Below are 16,235 nucleotides of genomic sequence, written 5' to 3' on the forward strand. Positions count from 1 at the left end.
AGGGCTGGTACATTGGGTTTGCTTAGGCTAGGGCTGGTACACTTTTTGCTTGGGGTGGGGTCTAGGGCTTCAACATTGTGTTTGCCTAGGCTAGGGCTGGTACATTGGGTTTGCCTAGGCTAGGGCTGGTACACTTTTTGCTTGGGGTGGGGTCTAGGGCTTCAACATTGTGTTTGCCTAGGCTAGGGCTGGTACATTGGGTTTGCCTAGGCTAGGGCTGGTACACTTTTTGCTTGGGGTGGGGTCTAGGGCTTCAACATTGTGTTTGTCTAGGCTAGGGCTGGTACATTGGGTTTGCCTAGGCTAGGGCTGGTACACTTTTTGCTTGGGGTGGGGTCTAGGGCTTCAACATTGTGTTTGCCTAGGCTAGGGCTGGTACATTGGGTTTGCCTAGGCTAGGGCTGGTACACTTTTTGCTTGGGGTGGGGTCTAGGGCTTCAACATTGTGTTTGCCTAAGCTAGGGCTGGTACATTGGGTTTGCCTAAGCTAGGGCTTGAACATTCTATCTGCTGAGAATGAAACTAAAGGGTTGTATATTGGAGATGAATAGTTGACAGAGAAGTGCTTGTACACAAATTGTGACCCAGATACATGTTATGCTGACATTAGATGTCAGACATTTCTCACAACTACTACTAAGTAGACAAGTTGATGAATTAATACAAGGTTATCAGAGCAGAGGAAACATCCAAGGTTTATGAGGACTGCTATCAAATGTCAATGAAAAGTACCATAACAACTTTGTTTTCCACAGACACAAAAAAAATAACTAAGGTCAAGGAATCTCCCATTACGATTTAATTTTCCTGGGAAAATCTCTAGTATGTCAACAAAATTCCAAATTGGAAATGTTCAGATGCCTGATTCAGGGATAGCAAAGTGACATTGTACGCAACTTTGTTTTACAGATACCGACACATGTGATACCGGGTATATCTTATTCACCAACATGTTCCTCTAAAGGGCTAGGTTTAAATCCCTGGTCATCACCCAGAAAATATTCCCTAATCTACAAAGATCAACTCTTATACCCTTGTGCAGAGATCATCTACCATTCTTACAAACCAAAGCAGTTATTTCTTTTGGACTAAGGCAGTGGTTTAACGACAACAGTCATTTACCGGCCCATGATTCAAACACTGGATCTCACATTAGTACTATAGAATCTGTGGAGCCCTAAAGGATAAAAGAGCAACATTCTTCTGTTCAGGACCAACTCGCCTAAATTTTAATCCTAGTCTAGTCTGAACTAGGCCTTTGAGCCACGTACATATAGGTGGTAAAAGAGTAGAAAGGACAAGCCTGGACATACATCAACCACAGTTCCTATCTACAGACAGCAAGACAAACAAGTTTACATATTGATGAAACGTTTTATTTGAATTTTGTCCCTACATGATACAAGACCAAAATAATATTATCACAGCAGAGTAAATGAGACTATATACAGGATGAAACTGGTGATACATTTTTAGATGCCATGAATACACTCAGTATGACTTCATTTCAACCATACAGGTCTCTTCATCATAAATAACAAATCTTGTTAAATAAATTAAACATGATTTAGCTTGTGTATTAACATTCTGTCATGAAAACAGTTTGAACTGAAGCATTAGAAGTTACCATCTACGACTAGCCAGCTGCTAAATTTGAACAGATGAAGCTCAATATTTCTTTTTATTTCTTACTTGTTTGTACTTGGTTAATGTTTCATGGATTGGCTAAGTGAAAGTTACATTATTGTCATGAGGTCCTGAGAATTTGTGTATGTATCTTAGAGGAATACATATCATCTGATAAAACTGACTGTTAGTATTATAAATTGTTCATGAACACAACACTCTTTGATCAATGGAAGCATTTTAGTAACAAAACGTTTGTGACAGCATATACTGGTACTTTTTGAACACACATCACAAGCATCAAAGACCATTTACATGGTACTATGGTAAGTCAGCCTCAACACAGAGTACAGCTAGCAGGAAATTTTTGTCACTTGGGATGTAACAAATAAAACTTAAATCATAATAACCTGAGATACGTATGTAAGCTTTCAGGTGCACAAAAAAGAGTGTTGTAACTCACTCACATGCTGCAGTATGATTGGTTACTGTAACTGTCAATCAAGTAGTGCAGACAGCTGATTGGATATTAGATTTACTTAACTCTTCAAATTAACTCAGAACATTCTCATGACAATAATGATAAACTTTGAACAAGCTGAACTGTCAGTATCTTGTAAGTCTAATATTAGATGGCAACTATATACTAAAGCGTAAACTGGACCACAAACTTTCTCACACTCATTCAATTTTTTGGTTACAGGTAATTGTTGAAAACTGTCCAGTCCATGTGAAATTCTTCATGTTTGGCAGTATGTATGCATTTTTTCACCATTTACAAATTTCATCTGCTATTGAAACAAGACTTTCATGCATGCAAAAAAAACCTGGTACATTCAAAGTGTGGTGTACCATGCACTGACCAAAGGTACTGATCTTGTGGAAAAACAGTCCAGGATTTGCATAATTGTGTACGTAACAATAATTTTAGTAAACAAAAACAATTTTAAAGTTGAGATAGCCACCAGGATTGGTTGGGATATTAGTAAGCAAAGTGAAAGATATGCCTGGTGGTGGTATATTAACTTTGAGATCCATTTTCTTTTTTCCAGCAAGACAATGCAACAGTCTACACTTCGTACACTCTCTAAGTTGTTACAATTTGCAATTAAGCTATTTGTTCTTTCTACACACCATATCATACCATGCCATACAATGCATCCATTTAATTCACAGTGGAAGTCATACAACTGAAGGCACCGTCAAAGTCATTCTCTTGTTAAACTTACATAATGTCTTTTGTTTTAGGTAAAACAACAGCTTCATATTTCCTTTCCCCAAAGTTGGGTTTTATAAAGGCAAGTCTGTAATGCTTGCAGAAGTGAAACAGCCAATGTGAAGGGACACACAAGTACGAGGAGTTTTCTCTAAGATTGAGTTTTGTAGCAGTCATGTCATACATATGCACAATTCAGTAAATTTCAGGGCCTCGCTGTCCACAGTTAGTTCCAGATAGAAATTTGACGTCAGGGAGCAGTTATCATAAGCTTGAATCCATCCAACTTTGTTCCACTATGGCCGACACTCGCTTTTCATATTCCCTTCTATTTTCCTGGTATAACTGAGCTGCCTGGCTATTTGCTGGACTGTTTGGATTTGGTTCGTCCAATAATGACTGAAAATAGAAGAAGGCAAAATAATTTACATTAGAAAAATATTTCCACGATCATCATCATGAGAAAGAAAGAGCTGGGAGTTGACACTACAGTGACATTCTGAATGTTAAAGTAAACAAAAATAATTATCAATTACGCCTGTTGATATAAAAAATTCAATAAAATTAAAATATTATTTAATCAGTATAGATAGTGTTGGTTTTTATTACACACACACACACACACACACACACACACACACACACACAGACCTGTTTAACACTGTTATTTTTGACAGTTCTTATTAGCATTGCTGCTTTCAATAGAATCTGGCAGAGAGAGGGCACGCTGCCAACTGAATGGAATAGTTTATCCACAGGAGAAGGCCACAGGACATTCCAGTGATATAAATGTGAACACACCATATTTTGCAATGAGAAAATGATAAATGATAAAACAGGGAAGCAGATGAAATTACACTGACAATAAGAAGCTGTGTGTAACATCATATGTACGGTAACCCCAAACTTACAACTGTTTGTTCTGCTGTAGAGGTGAATGACATATTATTACCCTACTGAAATTTACTAAGCTAATAGCAAAGCAGATGTTGGATTGCCACACTTCAGGACCCAATATTATTATTATACACTACTATAACAATACATGTAGCTCTACTGCCAATCTGATGAAACTCTGATGTGGTGAACTATGGCTCAATTTCTTTAATTCCCTCTAATTTCTACGTTTATTGTCGTTTGTTTGCATTTTGTTGTTCAGGGTGTGGAAAGTTGGTGATCACCCGGAACAACAAAAATCGACAACAAACAACACTAAGCGATGGAATCAGAGGTAAATAAAATAATACAGCTGCTTTCACCACATTAGATTTTAATCAGATTGTTCAACTGTCAACATGAAAATAGATCATATACCACTTCAGGGACACTGGGTATATCAACATTGACAATATACATGAATATTTCATTTTGAACAAAATTAAACACTCTTATCACGTTTGTCTTATAATATAGAAATGTAGTCTGGGCTGAAAGAATATAAAGTGTTCTCCCAAGGACAGATTGCAAGGATGGTGGCTAATTTGCATGTTAATTTACATATGAATAGCATGTAATTTGCATATTGGTTTGCATAGTGATCAGTATATAATGTGCATGTCTTCAACACTGGAACAAACTCTGACCTGTTTATTTTAACACATACACACATATACATTGGGGATCAGCCATTTCTCTTCAAGTGAAAGTATTATTATGATTTTGACATTCAAAGATTACTACAGCTCAAGGATGGTAAAATACTTCTGAAGCATGGTTGAAACCTGCCAAGCATTGTGGCCTAGATGGTGAGGCCAGAGTGTTTGTACCATGCTTTCTCTATAGTAAGTGGGGAGAACACGTTCCACTTCCATTCCAAAACACTGTTTCATCCTAGTTACTAATACAGACTTCCCTAATTCTGCAATCTGATTCATTTTAAGATTTGAACACAACAGAATAGAGTCCATGCAGATGCTAACAATACTAGGAAATTGCTGGTAAAGTAGAACTATCACTCTGAAATACATCATGTATATCATTTTTCATCTATTTCTTATCATGTGGGTAATTTTTCTGAAATGAGACGTACCTGTATTGATGTTAATATTGCAGAAACATCATAAGTGGGGCTCCAACGATTCTGTAGGATATCCAAACATATGCTACCATCTGCATAAACTGAAACAACCAACAGAAAAATAATGAAAATGGCTTGCAATAATACAGTATCTTATGACAAAATCTATGGTTATTGGTATATAATGGTAGCAGGTTGTTTGCACTGCACAGGTTTAATATTGACATATTGTGAGTGTTTTAACCTCAACTACATCTCATTCCTACAGGACAGGGAAGTAAATACTTCTTCAAACAAAGAACAAGGGTGAAATTAGTGTAAAATTTCTACCATACGGAAGTAATAAATTAAAATAATCTGTTAAAAGCATTTATAAACTATAATATTTACATCAATGAGTCATACCAATACTGTGAATGATGCAGGATTTTAGTGAATAAAACTGAGTCTCTTATTTTTGTTTTAACTACAAGAACTTGGCCAAATTATGACTACCTCCTACATTGCATATTAATATGTTATCTGCTATCGCACACATTACTATAATGGCAAATACATGTAAGTACACTGATTGTTCACATAATACACCTGGTGCAGCCAACATACATAATTGCAATAATGATTTTTTTAAGTTTTAAAGTTAAAGTATAAGAAATGTACAACTATATCTATTATAACATTTCAGCTTACACAAACAGGATGTAGTATAAGTGTGTTCTAAAATTTGTTGTTATTCTGGCTATGTCCTAAAATGGGAACAAGTTGCTCAAAACACAACACTTGACTGCAAATGGCGAGAAAAACATTGCATGCGAACTTTGCACATTATCTGGTGATCTGTAAACAAGGTCTATGACTCTCATTTCAAATCCGCCTTTGTTATCAATATTTACTTAAAAACTTTTGATAAAATACTCATTTGATTTCATCATTACTTTATTTTCAAGAGCTTTCATTATTTACTGCGGTAACAACAAATCTCTGTCTGAATTATAAAGGTAATAATGTACAAATAGTTCAACTCTGTCAATAACGTTGAGATTTTCATGTGTATTGGCAACGATTCGTCATCAAAATGACAACTTTCAGTTACTATAATACTAAATCTATTTCTTAACTGCATACGCTGACAAAGCAAACTTAATTTCATTCTGTAAGTACATTTGTACAGCTTTACTTGTCATTGTGTATATGCACTAGCTAAAGCTTTCACCGATCCATAGTCCCTAAAGTGGAGTAAACGATGGCTTATTTACCCAACCTTTAGACATTTGTAATTTGCCAAACTACAATCATATAGGAATGCAGGATAAGTTACACAGACTATTAAACATGCAACTGGCGGCGCCTGGGACCATTTTTGCATATGACTGACTGTATGTTTGGAGGTGGAGAACTTGTGATGACTCACTGGCACCTAATCACCAAAATATAAACATTCCCTATATCTGGGTTTTTCGCATGCAAATGCCGCATATTTGAATAATCCTGAATGACACACAATCTAAGCAGCTGTTTGCAGGGGAATTTGTCTCATTTGGAGAGGTATTTTCATTCTACGAAACAAACAGACTGATTTTCAACTAATTTGTGTATCAAGTTACCATCCTACCACATTCACAAACAATTTGTACATGATGACATGACCTGTGTGTTTCTCGAAGCACAGAAAAAATGCTGAAAACAAGACCCAGAAGCTAGTGCACAGTACAGCAGTTTGAATTTCCCGCATTTGCATAGATTAGCCATAATCCTCTTTATATAGGGCAGTTCTGTCTTTAAAAGGTCAAAATTTCCCATTGATACCATAAAACTATATTTACAAGGCAATGAACTATAAGGAAATACCACGCACAAATCAAACATGCAACATTTATTTCTTCATTTTTTTGTATATTGTGTCCTATTATACACTTATTGTCGGATTATAAGGGCACTAGTAGACATCGATTACCACAATATCTGTTATATAGTAACTGAAAGCTGAAGGGGAAAATAGTTTCTACACAAGTGTGTGTGTGTGTGTGTGTGTGTGTGTGTTTGTGTGTGTGTGTGTGCATGTGTATGGGGGGGGGGGGTTATGATGCCTACAAATGCCTGAATAAGGCCAGGCAATAACTGTTTTACAACACATCACATTCTCAGGCACTTAATCTTTCCATAGTCAAAGCATATCCCTGATCCATTCTACATGAATAACCTTGGGAACATAGAATGCAAATAGTGACCCATATATGTAAATTGAGGTCATCAAGAGTCCATACCACATGATACAATCTAAGCCAATCACTGAAAGGTATATGAACATGATGTGTTATAAAAGCCTGTAGGAGTGATTGAGACTCTTTGCACTGTATTTAATATTTATAGACAAGTCCAAATAGGACTAATAAACAAAATAACATTAGATTATTAGAATAATCCTAGTATTTGACTGAGAAAGACTTTCAAAATAATAACATATACATGTTACTTTGCTATTATGATTTCAGGCAGATTTTATCACAGATTGTTATGAACTGTACCAGAGATGACTTACCATTTGGATGAAACATTTTAGAAATAAATCTAACTGTAGGTGGTTTGTTAGGATATTCTTCTGTAAATTCTATCTGTAATTTAAAAGTACCTACACACAAAAAAAATAACAAGACAAGGATATAAATACATTACACCATGCACAAGCCAAGTTGAACACAAAATATGGAATATATACTCTAGTCGATCTATGTCACACCAACACTTGTATGATGTCATGACAATGGGTGTCTATGTTAGTGGTTCTAATTCTGCTGTGTTCAAAATATGAGTCAAAACGTTCAAAATTGCCATTATTTTCCTTTGATATTACTGGCACTGGTATAACTAAGTTACTCTCCAATATTTTTCTTCATTCACCTGGAAAATAGTCAGGACCTAAGGGTTGTCAATACTCGTCTAGCAACTCATCACTTGTATTTTCCTTGACTTAACGAAGAAAAATATTGGGGAATAACATCTACCAGTAATTATTGTATTTGGGCAATAGGTTTAAAGGCCGAGTTAAGGTGTGAAAAAAAAGTCATCTGGCAAAGCTACAATAAAAGAATAGTCCTAAGTCATCCTCGTGTCGTTACTCACAAAAGATAAAACTCATTAGAGAACCTGGGATTGAAACTTTGCATTTTAAGAATAGAAATTTATGACTACCACAGCCATAAATGTGTACTTAAAGTCTGAGGAAGGGGTGTTTTTAAAAAGTTCACTATAGATTTTTCTACAAGTCTCCCCCAGTGAAAGTGGTTGTCACTGCACAGTAGTTTCTATAATGAAACCAGGAGGTCAAGGGTTATAATGGAAATATGAGATCATTGATAGGCAACTACTGTATCTCTCAGTGTACACATCCAGTTTGAACAAATCCCTTCCCTCCATATTAATCTTTGCCAAATTAACAAAGATGGTCAGCATACATTCTCGATGTTGGTGTGAGTGTAAATACAATCCAGGTTGTACCAAATACCAAATTCTTTTGGAGAAATGTGTTTGTAGTCTAATGAAATATCTGACAATATTACTATACACCAGTAATAGACACTTTACTAGTCTAAGTACCTGTGTGCCCTTCAAGCCAATTTGATGCACACTGACGCACACAATTTCTAGTGACACACCAAAATTTGGTATTCCCCATCTCTTACTATGTGGTGATTCACAAGAAATGCCAGTTTTTCTCATTTTGACTCACAACAACAAAATTTGACTATCATTACAGGTCACACTGCTGAGTATTGTTGATTGTACTATGTGTTTTCAACAGGACTGCTAACACAGCATAGACTTCTTTTCATTATCGCTGAATTTTCAACTGTTTTTTTTAAAAAAATACCGCCAATGGCATTGTAGCACAACTGTAGTTTTTAAAAATGTTTATCCATATGCTAGTCTATGTTGCTATGGGCGTGGTCTTGTTGCTAGGAAAATTTACATACATTTTTTGAATGTTTATTCAATTGTCTATTAAACCCTGTTGTTATCTTTGTGAAATACACCACCGTTTGGCTGTTGCTATGGGCGTGGTCATGGTTACTAGGGTATTTGCATACATTTTTTGAATGTTTATTCATCTGTCTTTCTATTCCTGTTGTTATCTTTGCAATATACGTGATTATTTGGCTGTTGTTATGGGCGTGGTCTTGTTGCTATGCAAATTTACATACATTTTTTGGATGTTTATTCAATTATCTATTAAACCCTATTGTTATCTTTGTGAAATACACCACCGTTTGGCTGTTGCTATGGGCGTGGTCATGGTTGCTAGGGTATTTGCATACATTTTTTGAATGTTTACTCACTTGCTTACCAGATGATGTTGTTATTTGACCAAAATATACTGCCATTTGGTTGTTGCTAAAGGGTGTGGTCATGGTTGCTAGGGCCAATTTTGTCAAAATGTTTTTAAGAAAATCTGCAGAATAACAGTTTCAGAAACATCTTGCCAAGTTTCAGACTAATTGACCAAGTACTTTTTGAGATATAAGTTTTTGACCAAAAATGAACATTTTTACACCTAATTTGCATATCACTCATGGAATCATGGTATGCTTAATATTTCTTCGTCCATACATCCCTAGATACATTCCCATTAAATTTCAGCCCAATCTGCTCAGTAGTTTTAGAATTAAAGATTTTTAACCAAAAAGACACATTTTTAGCCCTAATTTGCATATCACTGATGGAATCATCCCGTCATGAACAAATCTTACTTTACACCCCCTTAAGAATGTTCCCACCAAATTTCACACCAATCTGCCCAGTAGTTTCCGAGTTTAAGTTTTTTGACCAAAAATCACATTTTTTGACCCAAATCACACACCTGTGATGCGATCATTTTGATTTGAACAATTTCCCAACTAGACACCCAAAGTAATGGACCCACCAAATATCGTGGCAATCGGTTCAGCGGTTTTTGACTTTAAGTTGTTTACACACACACACACACACACACACATCCACACACACAGACAGACAGACGCCGGGCGATCCCTATAGCACTACTGAACAAGTTCAGTTGTGCTAAAAAACTCATTCGCTTCATAGTATTACTGGTTTTGTACTACAACCCCACAGTATCAAAATAAGAGAAATACACCGTATTATTGGAGCTGAATAACAGCCAGCTAAGGGAATTTTCAGAGTAAGCAAGAACAAAGATGTTCTACACTTCAAGAAATTCACCTCCCTGACCTGAGATTGCTTAAACATATAACTGAATTAGTCTCTTGATAATTTTGATAGATACAGGATATCGCCAACATCCAACATGGGGAAATATAACCCACTTGCAAGGAAGCAGTAGACATATACATACTATCGTTCAATCCAATACTTAGAAGCAGTTAACAACACAATGGAAATGCAGAAATAAATAAACAATCAACAACACATGATTTCCAGGTAAATACAGTTTCCACTACATGATGTACTGGCCATAAGTTGGATAGTGATACTGTACCCTGCAGCACATTTTGTGCTCGTGTACAACTGGAGACTACTACATCATCATGAATATACATGTACCGAAAACTGATCTGCCAAAGAATTTATTTCTAAACTGAGGAATGTGTTCGAGTTGGCTTCCTTACAACAATTCATGAGTCTAAAAATGCATACAGTAGTGGCAAAGGTCGGAAAGTGAGTGATTACTTTAACTTTCTATTGCTGACATAGTGACACACACACAGTGGACATACATAGATCTGTGCTACCGAGAACCCTTCAATTGTCTATATCATGTTTATGACGTTCCACTACAGATGTGGACTCTCTGCAATTACAAATGATATTGAGTTACAGCCAATTTCACCTAACCTCACCAAACAGGGTGTACTCACACACCGTAGCCTAGGTAGATAACGACAGCACTTCAGACACATAGTTTCTTCACAAATGAAAACAAAGTACAAGTAATTGTAACACATTCTTACCACCGAAGTCATTGGTCTAGAAAAATATACATATTAAACTTTATGTAGTCTACTGCAATTATTTATATTTTGTTTTCATTTGTAATGAGTTGACATAATAATAATCTTTATTCGTCCAAATAAATTCGGAAATTTGTTTTGAATGGTCGCCGCAAGAGCAGCGCCCTAGTGTAAAAGAAGCAGGAGGAAACTGGAGTGCCCGGGGAAAACCTGCGTTGTTCGGCAGGGTCAAACTGAGCATCACCCTTCTTACATACAGACCTGGTTATATTTTAATCAAACCCAGCCAACACCTGGCAGGTTCGAACTCAGACTGCAGAGGTAAGGGGTGTACGAGCTAACCGCTCGGCCACCGACAACCCTTTTCATGTCTGAAATGTTGTCTTTATCTGCCAATTTTGTATGAAATATGATAAAAATACATTTATAACACACTATAGAGTGTCAGGCTGAACTGAAACTACAACTATACTATAGGAGTGCAAAGTACTACATTAAATACAAGTAAACAAGTAATACTATATGCTGACTTAGAGACATTTTGATGACAGGCATTGACTTGTTTTCAACTTTGTTCACAATTTGACTAAAAAAAAGCAACTGCACATATATTTGTTGAAAATCAAGTGTGGTTTGTTTTATCCCTTTGTAATATTTACTGTAAATATGTATGTGACTATTGTCTATCTATCAAATCTGAATCATAATAGGACTAATCATAGTTCATTTAACAACTTATCTAATACCATTAATAAAGCTCCTTACCATCTTCAAAAGGTGTATCATGTGGCCTGCAAATGGAAAGAAAACAATGGTTAACATTAGGGGATGGCTTCACTGGTGGATCTTCTGAACCAAACTCTTAACCGTTAGAAAAAAAAAACCAACTGTACCATAAACAGTGATAGACAGAGTACTGCTTGAATCGACCCAATCTTCACATTTCAGCAAATATATAAATTTCATACATCCTTATACACATAAATGTGCTTGAAACAAATTGTTATACCAACTGTTAAATGCTTTGACCTACTTCCAACACAGTAATGGGGAGACACACACACTTTACTATTTTTGAACTAGGTCAAGAATGTTGTAGTTATGCAATGAATTTTAACATTAAAAATAAAAGGGAAAACAAAAACCCTTTGTGCAAATTTGAATAACAAATTTCAACAAAGAAAATGTTTCCAATCTTGTCATCTTTAGGAATAAGTTAAGGAGCTACACTGCAAAATATTTATATCTTCACTAATCAATTTCCATGTGTATTTATGATTAACTTGAATAATAATACAACAATCCATTAGGATCAGAGATTTCCCATGCCAGTGTTATTGTGTATGTCTGTGTCTATGCCCATTTAAATACTTAATTTAAATCACAATATGGGATACAAAGGAATGCCATGCACCCACATCGTGGTTTCTCTACAAAATCCCCCCTTTCTTAGAAAACATAACATCTGATAAACAATGATAGGATAGAGGGAACAATAAGGATCTGGGAAATGTTTCCTTATTGTATGGTTTTCCGTGTAGAGTTAGTGAGGAAGGACTAGCCAAATGTAAACACGATGACACGACAAGTCTTGTGATTCACCAGGCACACAAAGAATAGGGTGGATGAAAACAAAAACAACGAATCACGCTTAGTCACGAGGTTTGACGCAACAAGTATCTAACGTTGCAATGATGGACACATTCGTTTTTATTTGACTTGTTTTATTGTGAGATAAAATAAAAGTAACAAGTTGATTATTGTTATCAAAACAAAATAATGTTCATAGAGGGGTGGAAATCTAAGCTAGCGGTGACGCAGCAGACGAACTTGATGACTTTTCGAAAGCTCTGGATGTGGCGATTACTATGTCAAAACAATCACGTTACAAATGTTGCTTTGATTTCACATGGAAATAGTTAATTGAAATAATATCTGACAAATCCAATTTTAACATAAATGACAGTACTTTTGGCAGTTCTTTTCAAAGCGTTCCTGTTTAATTAGAGTTGAAGTCGACGAGGAATGATGCAAGATACTATTTTTAAAGTTGACGAATGAAGACAGTGCACACTTACCCAAATATTACAGCATTCCATAGCATTATATTATTTTCTGAAGGAGCACCACTAACACCCGCTGGGGGATCTTCTTGAAGCCTGTTGAACAGAAAAGTATCATTTACTTGCGAGGACGTCTCGTAAAGATACCGACGGTGATATAATGCAACTGATTCTCCGCCATATTGGTTTCCCTTCACCGGTCAAAACAAACACCGAACACTGTATGCGATATTCGGCCTTCAAATCAACAACTTACCTTTTAAAATCTCTCATCAACCGCCTTCTAGCCGGAGTTGACATTGTAAAGTAAAATAGAAATATTTATAACTTAGAAACTATGTACCAAAAGATGAGAAATACAAATAAAAAATGTGTATTTCCTCCCGTCTTCCTCACTGTAAAAACCCGTTGTGGTGTATGACGTCACTCATCCGGGTAGTTTGCCCATTAACAATGACAAGCGTCATTCCCACAATGCGATAGGAACGTTTCCTGTTTAGTCTGAGGATACTTGTAACGCAACTCACTCTCAGACTGACTCTAGAGTTGCACAGTCACTTGTGAGCTAATATTCTATACCACTGGATTATAATATTCTATTCCAGGATGATCATAATACAAATAAGGAAGTTTTTTAGGTATTTCTGAATATTCAATAAATACCGCCACCGGTGATTGCATCGGAAAATACTAGTACATTGGTATTTTTCCAATGCAATCACCAATGATGATATTCGTAAATTCGTCATTATTTTGTATAATGATCATCCTGGAATAGAGTATTAGCTCACAAGTGACTGTGTCGAGTTGGCATATCTGTGTTTGGGAAAGGGCTTTGTTTTTATTTTAGTAGTTAAAGTGCATTTTCCAATCTCCGTTTCGTAATAATTAATATAAAAGTCGCAAACATGACATCTCTTTGGGTGAAATTCGATATCGATTTTTTTTTTTACGAAAACGAAGACATCGAGAACTGAAATGCATTGAGTTTGAGTAGGCGATAGTAAATCTTAAAATTAATATCGCTCACAGAACTTAATATTTCGAAAGTAAAAAGAAGGAAGAAATGTGACGAAAAAAGCATAACTCTCGTACATACATAAGCTTACATAACATTGTGTATTTGTGTATGTTGTTGGTATATATTTTTTCATATCTTTTAAATTAAAAAAACCCTACAATATATACGAAATAAAATACATATTGTTGATAAATAGTTCCGAGTTCAAGTGTTAATTAATCATGTGTTTATATGTATCATTATAATAGAAAGTGTATTTTACATGTAAACTTAGTCTATCTGCTAGACCGTCGGATGTTCTTCCGATAGAATACGACACACGCCCGAACATCGCAATCGAGGATGGAACATCCGAGGTCTAGCAAATGTCATCAGGATATAAATAACTGCCAATCAGAGATCCGTATTAGCGACAAGCACAAACAGAGGACAATAGCCAAATTGCATGCATATTCATCTCAAGGAGGAGCTTGTAAAAATAACCACCAATGCGTGAATGACAACGTCTACACACTCATCAAACACAATTACCATAAACTGATAAAGACATAGTAATGACGTAAATGTGTTTGTCAACACCTGCATGCAGAGATTGAATATATTAAAGTATATACCCCCCCCCCCCGGTATATGCATACATGGCCCAACCCACTAATCTCAATGGAATGTCCGGTCTGAAAATGACATTTGCTAGACTGTTCGGGCAAGCCCTCACTGCGAACCTCGTTCGCATATAGTATCGAAAGATCAAAGCCCGAACGTCTAGCAGCAAGACTAATGTAAACTGTGCACTAGTTCATACTTCAGTAGCGTACTGAGGCCCTGACAGAGACCGTATTACGTACTACAATGTACTTCATCACAGCACTATGGGATATAGTGATGAAGTACACTGTACAGTAGTAAGTAATACGGTCCCTGTCAGGGCCTAGACTAATACTTCAACAAACCACCACTTGAAATATTTTTCAGTATCTGCGATATTGTGCATTTACCAATCAAAATCAGAGAAGTGAGGAATTGTTCACCACCTTCACTTGACACTGTTTGATTGTTGGCATTGAAGTAAAATACAAAGGGTCGACGGATTCCTTCAGGTATGCGTGTATCACGCACGTGCATATTATAATGTTCAATACAACTTTAGCTATTTGACATAAATCGATGTTTGAGTGAGTCCATTTCTAACCTACCTGTAGGCTTGAACTAACGGAACGGAACGTAAATTCAAAAATTCAAAATGTCTGTAGCTATAACCGTTCTCAAGTCTACAGGTAGGTTAGTCTATTTTGTGGTGAGCATTAATTCACTAATTAATTATTTTTTCCACACAAGAATAGGAATTTGTTACAAGGTATAAATATGTGACATAGATTTCCAGGTAAACCATAGGGAGCCCAGGAACCATGTTAGGCCCCCCAAAAAATATCTGGTTCTGGTCAGAGTAAACTTTCTAAAGTGGTGCGACGACGCGAGTTTTTTTTTCTTCCTACGGTAATTTTTTTTTTTTCCAAATTAGTAAATACACATTTTTTTGACACTTTACATACTCTGTTCTATCATATCTATCTCTTGAAAAACTTCCTTTTTCTTCGAAGCAGTTTAGGCTTTGTATTTAAGCAGTCTTGGCATGTAGGGTAGATTTCAGCTGCTTGTTCTCCTGATATCAGGAATAAATAAGGAACGGGAAAGCAATAATTATCGGGAAAAAAGGATCGACGCGAGTGTATTCAGGGCACGCGCGCGCTGACCAGAACCAGATATATTTTTTTTGCCTTACAAACAACCAAACAAATATGCATGGGTAAATGAAATATCATTTTAAACTAAACTCGTATTATATATTCTATATATATATATATATATATATATATATATATATATATATATATATATATATATATATATATATATATATATATATATATATATATATATATATATATATATATATATATATTATATATATATATATATATATATATATATATATATATATATATATATATATATATATATATAATATATAATACGAGTTTAGTTTAAAATGATACTATATATATAGTTTTTGTAATACTGGAACTCTTTCTTAATTGTAACTCGGAGTTTCAGTTGTCTGATGATCGCACTATGTGTGAAACTCCGAGTTACAACCAAGAAAGAGTTCCAGTACTACCAAAACTATTGCGCTCTGCCACTGCGGTATAGAGCACTGTCTTAGCAGATTGATACTCACCGAGTTATATATATTATATATATATATATATATATATATATATATATATATATATATATATATATATATATATATATATATATATATATA

General features: G+C 35.5%; 1 protein-coding gene across 1 annotated transcript; it reads right to left on the reverse strand.

Moving 5' to 3' along the window:
- Positions 1-1,368: 1,368 nt before the first annotated feature.
- Positions 1,369-13,345, reverse strand: LOC144439000 (ubiquitin-conjugating enzyme E2 A). The gene is made up of 6 exons (XM_078128239.1): positions 13,145-13,345; positions 12,904-12,984; positions 11,591-11,616; positions 7,399-7,488; positions 4,872-4,960; positions 1,369-3,241 (listed from the first exon to the last, which is right to left on the reverse strand). The coding sequence occupies exons 1-6, from the start codon at positions 13,186-13,188 to the stop codon at positions 3,107-3,109; spliced, it is 465 nt and encodes a 154-aa protein (XP_077984365.1). The 5' UTR covers positions 13,189-13,345; the 3' UTR covers positions 1,369-3,106.
- Between the last annotated feature and the right edge of the window lie 2,890 nt (positions 13,346-16,235).

The sequence above is a fragment of the Glandiceps talaboti genome, chromosome 8 (genome assembly GCF_964340395.1).
Source record: "Glandiceps talaboti chromosome 8, keGlaTala1.1, whole genome shotgun sequence".
NCBI lineage: Eukaryota > Metazoa > Hemichordata > Enteropneusta > Spengelidae > Glandiceps > Glandiceps talaboti.

Bases quoted from the DNA above. Each gene is read 5' to 3' on its own strand.
- LOC144439000 (XM_078128239.1), bottom strand. From the start codon at position 13,188: ATGTCAACTCCGGCTAGAAGGCGGTTGATGAGAGATTTTAAAAG. The intron at 12,985-13,144 runs GTAAGTTGTTGA...TCTGTTCAACAG, and splicing joins TTGATGAGAGATTTTAAAAG to GCTTCAAGAAGATCCCCCAG. The intron at 4,961-7,398 runs GTAAGTCATCTC...TGGTTGTTTCAG, and splicing joins TAAAATGTTTCATCCAAATG to TTTATGCAGATGGTAGCATA.